Raw genomic sequence first — 20395 nt, forward strand, 5'->3', positions numbered from 1 at the left:
TCCATTTCCTTCTCTTCTTTCTTTTATTCTCTGGATATATCAAGACCTTCTTGATGTGCATGGAAGCAGTGCAGCCCTTTTTCTTGGAGCCCTGTACGTTTACTTTGCGTGATGCAAATGTACCTGTTGTCCAATCTGGAGCATCAGACGTGCGCTGCAAGGGCAAGAAACAATGTTATGCATTACGATAGCTTGTGTATCTGCCATCACTGTGAACAGATGGGGTACTGCTGGGAGTAAGTGTTGCAAAAACAAAAGAGCACGGGCAGGGGCACATCCAGTTTCTTTCTTTTTACGTGGCTCAAGACCCTGTCCACTCGATGTACCCCTGAACATGGGTTATGACATAGGTACAAGAACTGTGGACAACATATACCATACAGGCACATTACAGACCTGGTTCCCTTCCTCATTCTGCCGATGTGGCTTCACCTTGTGGCGGTCTCTTCCAAAGACGCACTCTTTGCTGACTAATCTGACGACAGTGAATGGGGACGAAAGGGAGACAGGCACAGCCCCTTGATTTGTGGAGAAGAGAAGTTTTCCCCCTGTCAAGGCATTAAGTAGGAAAATAGATAATTCCATTTAGAAGGGCAAATGTAACCACATTAACATGTATGAGAAGAAGACATAAGCAGAAGTGGGCAACTGCCCTTGGGATCTTTGTCCCACCTCAAAATGTGTTTGTGAACGTGATTACTCTGTGCCAAGATGTAGGTTCATGTGTCAATCCAACTGTACAGTGGAAGGGAGACTCTAATGTACTGGGTTAGCCTTCGTATAGCTAATTTTGGAATTAAACATTACTGAAGGCAATGCCCTCCTCACCTGTATAAGCCACTATGGGATTCATTCCCAAAATATTTTTATTAAGTAGCATTTATGTCTGATTCTGATATGTGCTGTGTTCTGATATGTGGCATATTATCCCCTGGATACGTTTTAAGGATCAGCGTTGGCGTCGTCAAGGATAAGCATAAAGTGACGTCTGTGCAGTTACTTCACGAAAATGGTAATTGTAACTGAAGTTCGGTTACTAATTATATCCTCCAAAGGTACCTAACCTGGTATAGTTTTGGAGTAAACCAACATGTGCCGCTCTTACAAGAAATCGTGTCCAAACAATCGAGGTATACTCACCTTCCTTTTTCCGGGACCATTCGGTGGGATACGAAAACCCGATGGCAGCCAAGTCGCGTTCGAAATCTTTCAAACAACTCTCCGATTCAACATATCCATGCCAACACGTCCGATCTTTTCGCAAGTCGTGAACGTGCTGCTTCAGCACCTGATATTCATCACAGTCCACATTCATCCCTTAGCCTTCTTTCCGGGGAAAAGAAGCGAATCAAGCCGAGTAGACAAGTGAACACAAGCGTTGTACGGCACCTCAGCAAGACGCAAAACAGCTCCTGGAGACGCCGCTTCTCGCGCGCGTCTAGTCCCGGCGTGTCATGTGCTGCGCGCGGTCAGCATGCGGTGTCAGATTTGGTTTTTCTTTCTTAATTCTTTACCCGCCGCGCGTCTCATGTTTTCCCCGTTAATATCCCCTGCTGGCCTGCACTTTGGCGTTTCTTCGTCTATTTCACGTTGTCTCTAAGCTCTGCGAGCTCAATGTTGCAGCCAGGGGCGGATTTAAGGGGGGGGCGACCCCCCACCCCATACGGTCGTGTTCCCTATGTAAAAACCGTATCCCCTGACCATGCTGCGCCGCAAAGCACGAAATTTCCTTAAGACCGCTCCCCCCCATGACAGACCCTTAAATCCGCCCCAGGTTGCAGCAATTTTTGCGCAGGTGAGTTTCGTGCACGAAACAGTCCTTCGCTTTATGGTGCGCTTTCCCCTTTACCACTGCGTGTTCCGCAGGAAAGCCAGCAACGAAGGCCACGAGTAGCAGTCGACCCGGTCACGTGACGCGGAGGCGACGGTCACATGATCGGAGAGGCTCCGCCACTGATCTCGATTGTAAAAGGCTGGATGGCGGATAGGGAGCGCGAGCGTGAAGAAACCGGCCGCCATCTTACTGTACCCACAACAGTCGCCGCAGCGATCATGGCAACTTCTTGCAATTACGGTCGTACCAACCGTACTGGCAGGGTTACAGGACCTAAATTTATACAGGTGAGTCACTCTTCATCAAGGAATAAATAGGCGTCCATTCTGTATATTTAGTTGACCTTTATGAAGTGTTTTTTTGCCCAAAACGAACACTGGATGCAGGTTGCTTGATCGCTCTTCCGACGTTCAATCGAGCACACTTGCATTTTACCCAGCGGCAAATACAGTTTGAGTGCATAATATGGTTGAAAGAACATGTTACACTACACAGGTAGTGTTGTCATCAATATATGTGCAAGCACTCGAGCGCTTTTTTGCGTGCATTGCTAGCATGGTACACGGTGTTCTTTGCGGAAGCAAGTGCCACATTCATTTCTTTGAATTACCTTCGCACACAAGTTCGGTATTCCGTCATAATGAGACCACGATTGTCACCTTTTTTCATGTATTGGTATTGTTTTGTGCCTTGGTTTGATTTGTGACAAAGAATCCTACGTAACGGTGGTGTGGCGCGACTTGAATAACGCCTTTGTGTCTGAGCTGTATCGTCAGCTTGTTACGATAGTAATAATTTGTAGCGTGTCGTGCTATTTGTAGCAGTTTTAAGGCAAAAGTGGTCTCTCAATACAGGTTTCGTCATGAGGGCTACCCAGTGAATAATCTGTGCAGTGTGATACGGCTGGGTGTACAGGTAAGTATCACGTTCCTCATCCACTGGTTTCTACTTTACAGGAAGGAACAACCTCAGTGCACGCACTGTGGTTAGCCTCTCTCAGTTTCGCATATTTTCTTACATGTTCACATCAGAAACACACCTTACACTATAGGCTCCTTCACCCAGGAATATAATAATTAAAGATTATAATTCTTTTTAGAAGAGTTCCCCATATTCTTTTTAGAATAGTTTTTAATCTTTTTAATTTTTAGAAGATACTGGGATTGTAAACCATGTTTTAAACTGATGTTTTAACATTTGTCCAATGCATTTATTAAACAACATATTCATTTTTAACTGGTTGCACCCAAACCAATGTTCTGATGTATTATTTCCTTTGTTGTCGATGCACCATAAAAATTGGAATAATCATCATCAATGCAGGTTACTTCACAGCTGCCTCGACATACTCAAGAAATGGGTGCAGGACCAGCGTAATGCCCACAAACTTTGACTACCACAGCACCTCCAGAAAGTAAAGGGATATGTGTCACATGGGATTTTTAAAGGCATTCACAGTATATAATACCTTGTATGAACTGTTGTAGATATAAGCAGCCTCTACAGTACACTCTCAGAAATTAAAACTTGTCAGGGAGCTGTGATAATTGTTCCAGTTAATAGGCATGCACATGTACGCTATAAGAAGAAAATTATTTATTGAGAATGCACTACTGTTGATCACACTCATGCAGCTGTAGTTTTACCTTCGGCCTCTTGGAACTCTTTGTAGTTGCCTTAGCTGCAGGAGGAGTGTCATCCAGCATGTCAACTACTTGCAGAAATATTGACGTATTTAAGATTATGACACAGTTTGAAGGGTTTCAATTCAGGAAATTTGCAGTGGCAGGGCCTGCCAGAGTGAAACCTACTGAATATTTTATGGTGTCGAAGAGGCAGTTCCTCCAGGATAGGAATATCTTAGATGGGAGCAAAAAGCTTGAAATTAACAAAGTATTGTTTGCATTAAGCAATTTGTAATATACTGAACACATAGGCAGCAAAACAAAAATTTAAAATTCAGCATGTATGAAAATTGGGTGCAACAAATTTGCATAGTGTACGTGTACATTGTCATTCCTGAGATATATATTGTCATTGCAGGGAGGTCCCAAAACAATAAATGTATTGTTTTGTCACTTCCCTGCACATTCATTGTATCTTGAAATGCGTATATGCCAGAATAAATGTTGAACTTGAAAATTGTATATTCTCTTTATTCATAGAGCATAACATCACTTATCTTCTTTACAAAAGCATATCGTGTTACATCTTTGTCACGCAGAATGCACAACCAAGAAAGCCATCTTCCATTAAACATCACGTTTCAGACATGATTCAGTTGGTACCATTTCATAGACAGGGTACACCAGGGCTCGAGTTTCAAGCTCCAAATCGTCATGTTGCAGTTTGGAAACCGTACATGTGTAGTGCAAGAGAGCCCTCGCACATTAAAATGTAAGATGGGAGTCACCGTTACTGCAAAGTAACTCCTATGAGAGAGACTGACGCTGCAGAAAAGTGTGCAAACTGCGGAAAGTGTCATAGAAGATCTTCAGAAATCGTGCCTGGTTTCACGTCAGTGCTACCACACTCCCTTTTAGATGACGATGATAATGATTGGAGTTTCAGATGTGCAGCTGCATTTTTTGCAACGTGCTCCTCCTCCTTCTCTGGCTACTCATGTTGTTTACGTCTGCTGTTGATCACATTCATTTATCACATATTATATTCTTATATATTATTGTTATATTATCACATATTTGATCACATTAAATTTAAAATTTAGCATATATGAGAAAATATCAGGAGGGAAGTTGCTATTCATTGCTCATTGCAACCTAACATTGAGTGCTACAAATTTAGAGAACGTACCTGATCATTGCCATTCCTAAAATATATATTGCCATTGTAGCAAGGTCACAAAACAATAAATGTAGCCTTTTGCGACCTCCCTGCACGTTCATTGTATCCTGAAACGCATAAGTGCAAGAAATAAATCTTGAACTTGAATAAACTTGATGTTGTATAAACTTGACATAAAATGTTGAATAATATAATGAATGATATAAAATATTGAATAAACTTGAACACGTATATTCTCTTTACTCATCATCAGTGATCTTCATTACAAAAGCATATCGTGTTAGACTTTTTTGTTTGCGTTTCACAGACTGAGTACACGAGGGCCAAAATGACAAAATCACAACTGTTTCAAGCTCCAAATAGTCCTGTTGCAATTTGAAGACCATACGTGGAGCTGCATTTTTTGAAACATGCTCCACATAACAAGCATGACAAAGTCAGCACTGGATAGCAGGACCCCGTCCCCAAGCAGCTTTTCTCACGCTGCAGTTGTATTCAACAAAAGCACGTGAGTGCTGGGAGAAGGACATTCAGTTTGGCACAATCGCGCCTGCAAATAATCAGAACAAATAAAGGAAGAAGCAAACAAACATAGAAGGTACTTCTGTACTTCAAAAAGAGATAAGTCCTGTGTCTCAAGCAGGTGCTACCACTTTCTAAGTAACTTAATTTGATTAAGCTTACATCACTACCTGATTAACTGTCCTAATGAGTGTGATCTAATTGCGTGAAGTAATTATTTGGGCTGCTTCGGTGTGTCCATATTTGCGAGGCAAAGCACCGCTGTCGTTTACTAAAAGCCTCTTTCTAAGGCGATGCTTGATATAAATCATACTAAACGCATACACGGCTAAAACAACGGCTGTGATTCTACAGAACGATCTCTTTCTGCCATGCGAGTATATCTTTTCCCGGACCGTTCTTTATGGAACAATTTTTGTCCAGAACGCAGTACGGGATATTATATACATGGTTGTTGTTAACCTCAAGTCGTTTCTTATTGAAATATTGGCTGGGAAACGTGCTGTAGTACAATCCCCAGCGCTGCACTGCAGTGACGGTCTAGTTTCGGAATGAAAAACATAACGTAATTAAGAATCGAACGGCAGGACACCTGTGAAACACTGTTAGGATACATCAGTATACTGGCACCTTACAAAATTGTGTGATGACAAACAATGACCAATGCTTGCAGCGCAATAAATACTCACAATCTCTGTTGCCTCCCATTGTTTTCTATGGGCACACACAGCACTTTAGGGCCCACCAACATGGCGGCCCGAAGGCACGCCTCTCCCCCACGAGCCCCTCTCCCATGCGCGATCCAGCCTTTATAGATAGAGATCAGTGGGCTCCGCCCATGTGACTCAGGCTACAGCCGAAAAGAGCCTCCCGGCACTTGGCCTTCGGGAGAGGAAATTAAGTTGCGCTGCGCATGCGCCAGCAATACGTCACGTGCCGCTCTTTGCCGCTGCCTTGTCGTCTGCTCGCTTCTTGTGCGCATGTGCTTGCAGACTGATGATGATGATGATTAGGATTTTAATGGCGCAAAGGCAACTTTGGCCATAGAGGCTTGCAGACTGCGGGTTGCTTGAGCAGCTTAAGGCTTGAGGATGGATTCGTGCTTGGGACGTGAAGCAAGTGAAACAGCTTTGCTTTGCTGCATATTTCGTTCAATCTCCTCGCTGGACGTCTGTCGATGTTCACCGTGTGAGGGAACGTTTCAGTAACACCTGCGAGTAGCGTGTTCGGTTCAAAGGTGAGGGTGTTTGAACAAAATTGCTCCATGGGCTGCTCTGTTGCGCCGATTGCAACAATGCAAGTTCACTTTTTCTCAGCCCAGGCAACAGCAGCACCAGGTGAATGTACAATTCTGAAGCAGGTAAGTGCGTCTCATGCTCTGTTACACTAATACACACATACCATTCGCGTTCGACGCACTTACTTTGCAGGTGTTGCAAAAAATGATGGAGTGGCATAAACCGGCAGTCTGCTGTGCAATGTACTACACCCCCATATCCCATATACTGCCGAGTGCCGAGCTCGACTAATTCGTGTGGCGTGTTCGGATTATCTAATTGTATCACCTGTTTCATCTCAACACCGCAGCCGGTAAATGTGTAATGTTTGTTCCGATCATCTTTAGTTGTGCTTAATTATTCCTATTATTTTGTTCCCGTGTTTTTACACAGAACTCTCATGCTGCATTTTTAACTCGGCCAACGAAATTACAAAACATATGCCAATTGTGTTAAAACTGAGGACATTGCTTATTTTTGCTGATTTCATGTTTTCCGGAATGGAGAGAAGAAATGCAGAAGGCAGCCAAGGGTCATTATAGGCACAGGCGCAAAAAGATTGAGAGGTGGAGGATTAAAGTGTTATTATATTTGTGACTAATCAGGTGCTTTTACAGAGAGGACATATCAAAGGAAATGTTCCACAAAATCACGCGGTTCTGTCATGCGTGGGGACACCTGCCTTGCTGATGTGCCTGCAACATTCCAAACTGGAACATTCCAAGCTGTCTCCTTAGTCTTCCAAGCTTGCTATTTTGCACGTGGTTTTGGGCTGTGCCACACCTGGGGTTGTCAACCCCGAGCCATTTTTGCTGTCCCGGGATTTCGGGATTTTTTGCTGTCAATCCCGGGACGGGATTTCGGGATTGTGACTAGTTTAGATGGTGCTTCCAAGCATAGTCCTGCGCAGGTCGGGATTATCTGACCCGCATCCGAACCGTGCCCGCAGGTTCAAATCCGCACCCGACACGCTACCCGAGTACCGTTACAAATTGAGACCCGCATCCGAGCGCAGCACGCATTTTTTTTTTTTTTCAAAAAGCTCACTCGCACACGAAGCGCTACCCGCAGCGCGATGAATGCAGTACACTGATCGTCTACCTGGTCTATGCCTATCACTAGATGTGTCTGTGTGCATAGTTTTTTGTACGACATCAGCGCAGGGGGCAAGAAGGTGCGTGTTGGTTTGTGACTCGAGGCAGCATGACACGAAGCGTGACATGGACAAAGCAGAACACACAGGCGCTGTTGCACCCTAATGGTGTGAGCGTTTGTTCCGCCATTGTCAGCGACGTTTTACGCCATAATTCGAGTACAGATTGCAGTACAGACGCGTAAAATGTTGAGCAACTCAGTGTACTTTCTAATAGTGCTTTGGTAAAATGCGTCGACCGCACCGAACCCGCTACCTCGCTGGTCCCTACCGTGCAGGGCTCTACTTCCAAGTCCATTCACCTCAAGTGACTATATCGGCGTGCTGCGCGCAGTTCATGTGTGCTTTGTCAATTCTACCTTTTCGCGAAAGACAGCACTCGAAAATTCGCAGTGTAATTACATTGGTAAAATAATGACGACGAAATGGTTACATTTTATTTATTTATTTTTGCTCCGATAATGATATATGATAAGGAGTGAGTCTGTGCCTGATGGCCCACGGGTGTTTGATTTTCCTGTCATATTTGCCCTCACGAAGTCCCGGGATTTTCCGGAAGGAATCCTGGGACTTCGGGACGTCAAAAATTGGTCGGGATCCCGAGATTTTGGGATATCCCGATTGACAATCCTAGCCACACCCCACTGACAAAAACCAAGGAAGATGCAATACAGAATTAATGAATTAAAAACAATTAAAACCCCCCAGTGCTGCGTAGGACAAGGACAGAGGATAAAAGGACAACGACCGGCACTGAACTGCAACCAAGTGAAGTTTATTTTTCGAGCAAACCAGTGACACCCCTTTCACCCCCCAAAAACCGACCAAAAGAGAGCGCTATACACTAGAAACAAGTTCTTCCAAATCTGCTTGCCTATCTGTTGTTTCGTGCGTTGATAAATTCTTCTATTTTTTTGGTGAAATCAATGGATGTCATACTAACACAATTATCCCCTTCCTCTCGAATATACCTAGCCTCCTGATAAAGAAGCTTCCCTCTTCCATGCCCGTGAAAAAGAATCTGCATTCCGCGATAATCTGGGGGCTGTTTTTGCAATCCTCGCAGTCTTTTATGTGATCTTTTAAAGTTGAATATTGGGGGCTCGCCCTGGCATGCTCCTGCAACCTGACGTTGACACATCTCTGCGTTTGCCCAATGTAAAATTTCTTGCAACCTAAAGAAATTTTGTACACGACATTCCGTTTGCAACCCGTGAACCTAGTTTTGTGTTTTATTGTACATTCCGGTTCTTCTGGATTATTGACTTTCCTCGGAAGTGATGCCAGCGCGCCCCCTTTCCTGAAAACCACGTTGCAACGATGCACGGATGCAATACAACAGCACGGATACAATACAGACAGCACGTGCAGGCCCCTGTAAAACACTAACTGGAATGTCTTTTTTTTTCTTGTTGTACTGTCTTTTTTGGAAGTATTTGTGTATATTAGGGAAACTACGTGACCGTGTAGCACTCTGCTTTCTATGCAGCTCAGTATTTGAGGTGTGCTGGATGGCACATTGCTAAGGATTCAGTTCACCTCAATACAAGGCAGTACTTGTGCACCACCATGAGGGACTACAATATATATTATAGTGAGAGGAACGACGACAACAATCAAAGCAGTGTTGCCCTGTTGGTCAGAGCCCAAACGAGCAGTTCAGTGGCAAGAAGGATGATGATGCTACCCTTTTTCAATGAGGAAATACTGACTTGTTGCAAGAAGGACTTGTTGAGGATTTCTTGCTAGTTCTCGTGACATGCAAAAACAGCTGTTAGGGCATTTGGGCACCAAAAAAAGTGTGCATAGATTTTATACATGGCACCGCAGGTGGGTCATTCTATGAGATACTTGTGTACTGGCACGAAGCACATTTGGGTAAAAAGCATCTGTTGCAGCTTAAGAAAATAGTACCATCAGTCAGGGGCGCTATCACAGGGTGTAACGACTCTGACCTCAGCTTCATCAACATGGGCATCACCGCAAGGCTCATGGGTATCGTCAGGGTGCCACGAGGAAGGTGGAACCACTGATCTCTATGTATAAAGGCTGGATCGCGCATGGGAGAGAGGCTCTTAGGGGAGAGGCGTGCCTTCGGGCCGCCATGTTGGTGGGCCCCAAAGTGCTGTGTGCGCCCATAGAAAACAATGGGAGGCAACAGAGATTGTGAGTATTTATTGCGCTGCCAGGTATTTATTGCGCATAAGGTGCCAGTATACTGATGTATCCTAACAGTGTTTCACAGGTGTCCTGCCGTTCGATTCTTAATTACGTTATGTTTTGCATTCCGAAACTAGACCGTCACTGCAGTGCAGCGCTGGGGATTGTACTACAGCACGTTTCCCAGCCAATATTTCAATAAGAAACGACTTGAGGTTAACAACAACCATGTATATAATATCCCGTACTGCGTTCTGGACAAAAATTGTTCCATAAAGAACGGTCCGGGAAGAGATATACTCGCATGGCAGAAAGAGATCGTTCTGTAGAATCACAGCCGTTGTTTTAGCCGTGTATGCGTTTAGTATGATTTATATCAAGCATCGCCTTAGCACGAGTCTCTTAGTAAACGACAGCGGTGCTTTGCCTCGCAAATATGGACACACCGAAGCAGCCCAAATAATTACTTCACGCAATTAGATCACACTCTTTAGGACAGTTAATCAGGTATAGTGATGTAAGCTTAATCAATTAAGTTACATAGAAAGTGGTAACACCTCCTTGAGACACAGGACTTATCTCTTTTTGAAGTACAGCCCTTCTATGTTTGTTTGCTTCTTCCTTTATTTGTTCTGATTATTTGCAGGCGCGGTTGTGCCAAACTGAATGTCCTTCTCCAGCGCTCATATGCTTTTGTTGGATACAACTGCAGCGTGAGAAAAGTTTGTCATGCTTGTTATGTGGAGCATGTTCGAAAAAATGCAGCTCCACATATGGTCTTCAAATTGCAACAGGACTATTTGGAGCTTGAAACAGTTGTGATTTTGTCATTTTGGCCCTCGTGTACCCAGTCTGTGAAACGCAAACAAAAAAGTCTAACACGATATGCTTTTGTAATGAAGATCACTGATGATGAGTAAAGAGAATATACGAGTTCAAGTTTATTCAATATTTTATATTATTCATTATATTATTCAACGTCTTATGTCAAGTTTATACAACATCAAGTTTATTCAAGTTCAAGATTTATTTCTTGCACTTATGCGTTTCAGGATACAATGAACGTACAGGGAGGTCGCAAAAGGCTACATTTATTGTTTTGTGACCTTGCTACAATGGCAATATATATTTTAGGAATGACAATGATCAGGTACGCTCTCTAAATTTGTAGCACTCAATTTTAGGTTGGAATGAGCAATGAATAGCAACTTCCCTCCTGATATTTTCTCATATATGCTAAATTTTAAATTTAATGTGATCGAATATGTGATAATATAACAATAATATATAAGAATATAATATGTGATAAATGAATGTGATCAACAGTAGATGTAAACAACATGAGTAGCCAGAGAAGCAGGAGGAGCACGTTGCAAAAAATGCAGCTGCACATCTGAAACTCCAATCATTATCATCGTCATCTAAAAGGGAGTGTGGTAGCACTGCCGTGAAACCAGGCACGATTTCTGAAGATCTTCTATGACACTTTCCGCAGTTTGCACACTTTTCTGCAGCGCCAGACTCTCTCATAGGAGTTACTTTTCAGTAACGGTGACTCCCATCTTACATTTTAATGTGCGAGGGCTCTCTTGCACTACACATGTACGGTTTCCAAACTGCAACATGACGATTTGGAGCTTGAAACTCGAGCCCTGGTGTACCCTGTCTATGAAATGATACCAACTGAATCATGTCTGAAACGTGATGTTTAATGGGAGATGGCTTTCTTGGTTGTGCGTTCTGCGTGACAAAGATGTAACACGATATGCTTTTGTAAAGAAGATAAGTGATGTTATGCTCTATGAATGAAGAGAATATACATTTTTCAAGTTCAACATTTATTCTGGCATATACGCATTTCAAGATACAATGAATGTGCAGGGAAGTGACAAAACAATACATTTATTGTTTTGTGACCTCCCTGCGATGACAATATATATCTCACGAATGACAATGTACACGTACACTATGCAAATTTGTTGCACCCAATTTTCATACATGCTGAATTTTAAATTTTTGTTTTGCTGCCTATGTGTTCAGTGTATTACAAATTGCTTAATGCAAACAACACTTTGTTAATTTCAAGCTTTTTGCTCCCATCTAAGATATTCCTATCCTGGAGGAACTGCCACTTCAACACCATAAAATATTCAGTAGGTTTCACTCTGGCATGCCCTGCCACTGCAAATTTCCTGAATTGAAACCCTTCAAACTGTGTCATAATCTTAAATACGTCAATATTTCTGCAAGTAGTTGACATGCTCGATGACACTCCTCCTGCAGCTAAGGCAACTAAAAAAAAAGAGTTCCAAGAGGCCGAAGGTAAACCTACAGCTGCACGAGTGTGATCAACAGTAGTGCATTCTCAATAAATAATTTTCTTCTTATAGCGTACATATGCATGCCTATTAACTGGAACAATTATCACAGTTCCCTGACAAGTTTTAATTTCTGAGAGTGTACTGTAGAGGCTGCTTAGATCAACAACAGTTCATACAAGGTATTATATACTGTGAATGCCTTTAAAAATCCCATGTGACACACATGCCTTTACTTTATGGAGGTGCTGTGGTAGTCAAAGTTTGTGGGCATTACGCAGGTTCTGCACCCATTTCTTGAGTATGTTGAGGCAGCTGTGAAGTAACCTGCATTGATGATGATTATTCCAATTTTTATGGTGCATCGACAACAAAAGAAATAATACATCAGAACATTGGTTTGGGTGCAACCAGTTAAAAATGAATATGTTGTTTAATAAATGCATTGGACAAATGTTAAAACATCAGTTTAAAACATGGTTTACAATCCCTGTATCTTCTAAAAATTAAAAAGATTAAAAACTATTCTAAGAAGAAGTACAATCTCTAATTATTTTATTGCTGGGTGAAGGAGCCTAAAGTCTAAGGTGTGTTTCTGATGTGAACATGTAAGAAAATATGCAGAACTGAGAGAGGCTAACCACAGTGCGTGCACTGAGGTTGTTCCTTCCTGTAAAGTAGAAACCAGTGGATGAGGAACGTGATACTTACCTGTACACCCAGCCGTATCACACTGCACAGATAATTCACTGGGTAGCCCTCATGACAAAACCTGTATTGAGAGACCACTTTTGCCTTAAAAACTGCTACAAATAGCACGACACGCTACAAATTATTACTATCGTAACAAGCTGACGATACAGCTCAGACACAAAGGCGTTATTCAAGTCGCGCCACACCACCGTTACGTAGGATTCTTTGTCACAAATCAAACCAAGGCACAAAACAATACCAATACATGAAAAAAGGTGACAATCGTGGTCTCATTATGACGTAACACCGAACTTGTGCGTGAAGGTAATTCAAAGAAATGAATGTGGCACTTGCTTCCGCAGAGAACACCGTGTACCATGCTAGCAATGCATGCAAAAAAGCGCTCGAGTGCTCGCACATATATTGATGACAACACTACCTGTGTAGTGTAACGTGTTCTTTCAAGCATATTATGCACTCAAACTGTATTTGCCGCCGGGTATAATGCAAGTGTGCTCGATTGAACGTCGGAAGAGCGATCAAGCAACCTGCATCCAGTGCTCGTTTTGGGCAAAAAAACACTTCATAATGGTCAACTAAATATACAGAATGGACGCCTATTTATTCCTCGATAAAGAGTGACTCACCTGTATAAATTTAGGCCCTGTAACCTTGCCAGTACGGTTGGTACGACCGTAATTGCAAGAAGTTGCCATGATCGCTGCGGCGACTGTTGTGGGTACAGTAAGATGGCGGCCGGTTTCTTCACGCTCGCGCTCCCTATCCGCCATCCAGCCTTTTACAATCGAGATCAGTGGGTGGAACACTTGGTGGCGATAAAAGGAACCGGCTTCTGGCAAGCGGGGTCTTTCTGCTCCGGCTCTTGATGTTGCTGCCTCAGGGCTTTGATTAAACGTCTCACTTGTCTTCATGCTTGCCCTGGAGGGTCACTACAACTGGTGGCAGCGGTGGGATACTCCCAGGCCTCGGACCCTTGGATACTCCTACGTCTCGGACGCTTGGTTGCTCCCAAGCCTTGGTTCAGGACTGTCCAAGGATCGTCGAAAGCGTTGTTTGCTGATGGAATCTGCGCAGGGGCTTACGGCGACTTGGTTCTGTTCTTCGGATGTCGGCTGGGTGAGCAGCATAATTTCCTTTGAGCCACGCCAAGTTAGAAATTTGCTAGAGATTCGAATTCGCACGTGCTGACTTAGGCGTAATTGAAGAACAGATCTAGAACCCTCCATCATGGATTTAAAATGCCTGCTAAAAGCGGATCTTTTGTTAATTTGCGAGGAACTGGGGCTAGAGGCTCAGAAATCCATGAGGAAACCTCAGATTATAGCACCATTCAGGCTTCAGGGGTAGAGCAGGACGAGCTTAGCGAAGCTTTGGATGTTATTCAGGAACAAAAGATAGAGGCCGAGGCTCTCGAGGGAAGGAGGGAGGTCGAAGCTCTCGAAAAAAAAAAAAGAAACAGAAGCCGAGGCCGCAGTACAGAAAGCAGCTGAACATAGGCAGATGGAGTTTCAGCTTGAACTCAAACGGTTAGAGCTCGAAATGAAGCGCTTAGAAACGTCACGTAGTTCGGCTACTGCTGTCGATTATGGCAAAGTCAAGATATCTAAGCTTTTGCACAGCACATTCTGCAATGCGTGTTGAAAGAAACGCAGTTTTCTCTTCAGGTCATCGTGACCTGTCACCTCTTGTACAGCTCGTCCAATAGGCCGTATGCAAAATGGGAAGCGCCATCTCGGGGACGCGGTTGCAACTGGGGCGGCCATCTTCGTGTTGTCGAGAGGCAAGTGCGCGCTATTGCCTGCTGCTTGACTGGTCGCTCGCTGGCACGTCCTGAGCCTTCTTAATCCAGCAAAAATGCCTCCACACTGTTGCGTGCCGATGTGTAAACAACGTGGACTCGCAGACAGCGATGGCAACAAGGTATGTACCCTATTTTTTAGAATAAACATTGTACTCGCTTCGTCGCCGCTCACTGGCTGGCGTTTTTACGAATGGTGACTTTATACGATATGAATACGTGCTATATATGAATACAGAGAGGCAGAAACGTTTGCGGTTAAGTTTTGATACGTTAGTTCTATTAATTTATGCCATATTCATGCACGGAATCTAGTGACACGTGAATACAGCTGCGCCGATAATAAACGTGCAGCAGTGGCAGTGTTTTGCTCCGCAGAGCCGCGAGTGTGTTTAGTACTGACCCTAGCGTTAGTCGTCTTTTTATTGGATGAGAAGTGATCTCGTGATAGCCAAGGTTACATTGTGGCGTCCAAGTATTCCCTCTTATCATCGTCACTGAGTACATTTTGTGTCCTTTGCAATGCAGGTATCTTTTCATCGTTTCCGTCGTTGAAACTTCGAGGCAAGTGTGCTGCCTTAGAGGAACAGCTTACATCTGCCAGGGCAGCCATTCACGAACTGCGGGCACAAAATGAATCTCTAGCGTGCCAGCTTGACGAAGAAAAACAAAGGACATCAAATTTTTCCCTCGAAAAGTTCAAGCATTCAGATGAAGATATCATGCTTTACACCGGTTTGCCCTGCTATGAACAGTTCATGAGTTTGATGGAGTTCTTGGACCCAGGTGAACGTGGTTGTAATGTTTTGCGCACTGAGGGCAGCAGTAGTACAACAAAGTCTACTGCAGGCCGGAAAAGAAAACTTAGTGTAGAAGATGAACTCTTCTTGGTCTTAGTTCGACTGCGACTTGGTCTGCTTGAGGCTGACCTAGGTCACAGGTTTTGCGTCACGCAATCTACGGTATCCAGGATATGCACATCATGGATAAACTTCATGTATGCCAAGCTCTGCACCCTGCCTCTTTGGGCCCCAAGGGAAGTCATCGATGCAACAATGCCGACTGAGTTACTGCACAAATATGCTTCAACAAGGGTGATCCTTGATGCGACCGAAATACGCTGTGAAGTGCCTTCATCTCTGTCACTACAGTCAAGCACGTACTCGTTTTACAAGTCGTCAAACACATTTAAAGGCCTCATAGGGGTGTCACCGAATGGACTGGTCAGCTTTGTGTCCGAGCTGTTCACGGGATCCACGTCAGACAGAGAGTGCGTCTCACGGAGTGGGTTCCTGGGGCTAGATTTCGAAGAAAATGATGTCGTAATGGCGGACAAGGGTTTTCTTATTGCGGACCTCTTGGAAAAGAAGGGAGTACTTCTGAATATGCCCCCATTTCTGAGAGATGGGACATTCTCAAGGGAAGAAGTGCTTCGAACACAAGAGATTGCTTCCCTACGGATACATGTGGAGCGACGAATACAGCGCATCAAGGGATACCACATCTTCGACAGGCCAATCCCACTTTCGTTGGCTCCTGTCATCAACCAAATCTGGACTGTGACAGCTATTCTTACAAACTTTCAAAGCCCTTTAATTCAACACTGAAGTAGTGCAGTTACAGAAGAAAAAAAATTGGTGCACCTTTGGAATCAACAGGATGTGGAATATCCATGATGCCCTTCCATGAAAGAACTGATGTTCTGAGGCTGGAACAACATAGAAGGGAATATTGGTAGAGCCCTGGACCGGCAATCCAGAAGATGTGGGTTCGAGTCCTACAGCTGGCCAACCTTTTCAGTGACTTTCATTTTTCATGCCCTTCCATGTTATTTGCATCACAAGAAACAGCAAAATGAATAAGAGAGCTGATGTTTGACTGCTCTACAGGACATCCGAAGGCGTAGTGCACGGGAAACGCCATTCACATCCAACCTCCTCCACAGCTGCGGAACTCTATGCCATCCTTTTCTTTCTACAACACATTGCAAAAATAAAGTTGTTGTTGACTGCTCTACAGAATCGTTTACAGAACTGTGCTGAAGGCATCCAGAGTTTGTGCAGCACGTCACGAGGACTTTATTAATGCTTTGAAGTGGTAGAGTAGCACAGTGGCATGGAAAGCAGGAGAAAATTAAATCACAAATTGACAATATGCCCATGGTGTTAGAAAGACATCAGCATTCAGACAGCACACAAAAGCAGGCAGGGAGAAGCGTTCATAGAGCATGTTTGAAAGCAGGGAAAACACATTTGGTGTGATAGTCTCGATAACGCATTCTTTCATAAATGGCACAATTTTAGTGAGATTTTCACACTATACACATTGACACAAAAACGTGCCTCTTGTGGTACAGTTTGCATGGCTTGAGTAGCTGCATGCAGCATTCAGAGCCCCGTTAGCCAGGCCCTCCTACGAAGAGGGCCCGTTGACCAGCTCCCACCACGAGGAGGAGAGGTTGAATGCTGCTGTTTATGGGAGCTGTGAGTCCGTAGTCAAAGATTCCAGGGGCAGGCAGTTGTCGTTAAGGGTTCAGGAGAAGTTGGATGCTGCTATTTATAGGAGCTGTGTGTCCGTAGTCAGATTCTCAGGGCAGGCAGTTTTCAGTAAGGGTTATCAGGAAGGGAATCTGTACTTGCAGTTCAGAGGGGGGAAAAGCACAATACATCTTAGTGAATACATAACACACGGTCAAGGCAGATGCTGCCCGTTCTTCACAATGTAGGGAAGCATATGGGAGAAATAAAACTTGTCAAGTTTTGACTTCATATCCCTCCATGCATGTTCATCGAACCTGATGCGCTCGATAGCAATCCAGTTTTTGGAGAACACAACAAAGTCAGCCCACTGACATCCTGTTAATGCCATTTGTCCGACTACTTGAGCGTAGTACTCGTGGTTCCTTTTGAGGCTTGGCTCCCCATTCTCACTAACACTCATGCACGATAGCTGCAGTGTAGAGATATCTGGATCAGTGTCTTTCAAGGAATATGGGCACTTGATTTCCAGGACGCCATACGTGCGCTCCTCCGAGTCGTACACAAATCTATCAGGACTGGCACCTAGCCACGGGCACCCGGATGGACGATGAGACCGCTGTGTCGCAGTGATCTATGACCTTAGTTGTCCGTGCGCCATAAAAACCCGAATCATCATCATCATCATCGTCGCAGTGAGACATCGTGGCCACAGCGCTTCATAACTTCGGCATAGCGTTCTGCTGCCGGCCCTTCATTTTTCCGCCCGTACTGTATGGCGCGTACTCGTGAGAGGTCCTTTGGCTCGATGAGGTTCCGCAGGCCTTTCTCGCTCCACTCTGTTCTCCTTGTCACCTGACCGAAGCACGATGACGTGAGTCTGTGTAGGCGCCCTTGATGCCAGCATGCACTAAGTGCCTGCTGCCTCGACTTCTGCTCCAGCTCCCTGGCCTCTTCCACTGATACACTGATGTCCTGGCGAAGGCAAAAAGAGTGAATATCAATTTTGAACCAGACTTTTGAAGAGTGATGTGTTAAAATTTGGGACAACTGCCATCGATCATCCTCGGGTCAAACAGATAGAGAATATCGTCGAGGGAAGGAAAGACAACCACGCTCTACATGACTATTACCATATTCCAATGCTGTAGCCAGAAAAAAATGTCAAGAGGGGCTGTATGGGAGGTTTATATGGCAGGGGAGGACTCACCCTTTTTTACCCTTTCCCAAATGCACTACTAAAGGTACGGTTTCAGGGCCCTTTTGACCCCAAAGCGCCCCCTCACTGCACACCTGCCGTATTTCCCCCGCATTAGCCGGTATACGCTGGGTTATCCAGGGAGGACAGTTTTTGTGACTCTGAAAGTTGGTACTTTACACCCGAATGCCATCAAATATGGGGTTTTGCAGCGTGCCAGTTCATCTTGGCCTACTCCAGCATGCAGTCTGATGAAGGGGAATATAGTATCATTTGTTGTCACTTTTGCAGAGAGCATGACCCAGGTTATTGATACTGACAATGAGAACAGTCTCAAAGTTCTATGTGCATGGACCCATGGTGCCTGTGCGAAAGATCCGCACCGAATAGTGGAGTATGTATCGAGGCGAAAGCATGTGCTTGACCCTCCAAATGACTCCTCTTCGAGGGTGGCCAGGTTGCTAAAAAGCACAGCCCTTGATCCGTAGCATAGAATATGTGGTTTGAGTCCTGCAGCTGGCTCAGTGACCATTCCAGTGGCTTCTTTCGAAGTGTAGAAGATTTCCTTCCACTGCATTGTGTTTGTTGTTATCTGCACAATTTCCAACAATGTAAGCACACACGTGATATGCAAAGATACATGTAAGGGTATCAACAAAGTCATACACTTACCATCAGTATTCTTTGTTCTTCTGTGGCGAGCCCGTCCGGGAAGACATACTGTGTTGCTCCGCAGAAGAGTGGCAGTTCCGGCACAGAGCTGACCATACTGGACCCTACCGAGATGTCAGCAGCGATCCACGTCTTAAAGTTTGCAGGCAGGCGTGCCTGCTGGTAGGTCAATGGTGAGGAAGGAGGCGCCACTCCAAGCTTCGTGTTGGCAAAAGGACTCCTTGCAGCCCGCAGCACAGCAGCGAAGTCATGGTTCCCAAGGCCAGCTTGACGTTCACTCAACTTCTGGAAAGACTCCAGCTTGTGCTGTTGGTCCATACTCCTGGCCTGAGCATCGAACAGCCGCACCGGCATTGGCAGAAGTACACCACCTTCACGGGGGCTCCTCCAATCTACGTCCTGTACCCTCATCGGTCCAATATTTTGACGACGAGGACGCCTCCACTGTTGAGGTAGCTCGGTACATGACAGCTCCGATGGTGCCTCCTTGTACCCTTTCTTCTTCAACAAAATAAGCAGTCGTACTGCCGCAAGGACATGACTGCATGGGCTCTCCTTTCCAATAGCGCAGTCACAGTATGCATCGGTTACTGAACAGCTTTCAAATTTCAGCTGTACTTTATACTCCGGTCCAGTCTTCCTCTGGCTCCTGTAGCAAGTTGCCCGAGCATATATGATGCCACGACTGTAAGAGAGCAGATGTAATGTCTCAATGTCAAAGTCTCAATGAATCGGCGTTCAATGAAACATCCATTTTTCGACGAAACGATGTTCGATGAAATGTCCCGGAACCATTTCGTCCACATCAAAGGAACGGGACGATTAGGCTTATCATAACTGCTGCTCAAAATGTTGACAGAAGTGGCTCTCGCGTTACGCAAAAGTGATGTCAAACGTGAACAAGTGAGCGAGTAAATTTTCACGTTAGGCGGATACCTCACACACAGGCATTTCCAAACCGCGCCTACTCCGTTGAAAATAGTGGTAGCAAAGCGGGACGTGTCCCTCCTTAATCGAGACGCTTCACACATATTGCATTGTAAACGAAAATATGGAACCATTCCACAGGCTTAATGTGCGCCTACGACAAGCAAGTAGCAGCAGTTATACGCATATTTGCTAAACCGTGCGAAAATGCAGGCTCTGGTCTCAAATATTCCCGCGTCGTCATGATCTACGAACGCTTAACTTCAGATGAGCAAAAAACGTTACGTACCTGATGTCGCACGCGTTTGTAAATATCGACGAAGATTGGGCGTACGCCTCGACGGTGAAGACGTAAGATTTCTTCTGTTGCCGGACCGACGGCTCTGCCAGCGCGCACAAGCCTCCCAGCGTATCATCTGACAGACAGGGTAGAACTTCCAAGTCGTTTTTCCACACGTCATGGCCAAAAGATGGAAAACGCAGTCGAGCAGTCATCGTAGAGCCGATAGACTGCGATAGAAGCACGTTTACCAGGACGAT

The 20395-nt window shown here is 44.7% G+C and overlaps 1 protein-coding gene and 1 long non-coding RNA gene across 2 annotated transcripts; one reads left to right on the forward strand and one right to left on the reverse strand.

Moving 5' to 3' along the window:
• Positions 1-11929: 11929 nt before the first annotated feature.
• On the reverse strand, positions 11930-13530 carry LOC135371656 (uncharacterized). The gene is made up of 3 exons (XR_010415679.1): positions 13410-13530; positions 12781-12841; positions 11930-12396 (listed from the first exon to the last, which is right to left on the reverse strand). It is a non-coding gene; the product is annotated as an uncharacterized LOC135371656 (long non-coding RNA).
• Positions 13531-14493: 963 nt separating this feature from the next.
• Positions 14494-16188, forward strand: LOC135371648 (uncharacterized). The gene is made up of 2 exons (XM_064605634.1): positions 14494-14563; positions 15110-16188. Exons 1-2 carry the CDS (start codon positions 14494-14496, stop codon positions 16186-16188), a joined length of 1149 nt encoding a protein of 382 aa, XP_064461704.1.
• Positions 16189-20395: the final 4207 nt, after the last annotated feature.

This window comes from Ornithodoros turicata, unplaced genomic scaffold, assembly GCF_037126465.1.
Source record: "Ornithodoros turicata isolate Travis unplaced genomic scaffold, ASM3712646v1 Chromosome12, whole genome shotgun sequence".
NCBI classification, from domain to species: domain Eukaryota; kingdom Metazoa; phylum Arthropoda; class Arachnida; order Ixodida; family Argasidae; genus Ornithodoros; species Ornithodoros turicata.

Bases quoted from the DNA above. Each gene is read 5' to 3' on its own strand.
- LOC135371648 (XM_064605634.1), top strand. From the start codon at position 14,494: ATGCAAAATGGGAAGCGCCATCTCGGGGACGCGGTTGCAACTGGGGCG. The intron at 14,564-15,109 runs GCAAGTGCGCGC...TTTGCAATGCAG, and splicing joins CATCTTCGTGTTGTCGAGAG to GTATCTTTTCATCGTTTCCG.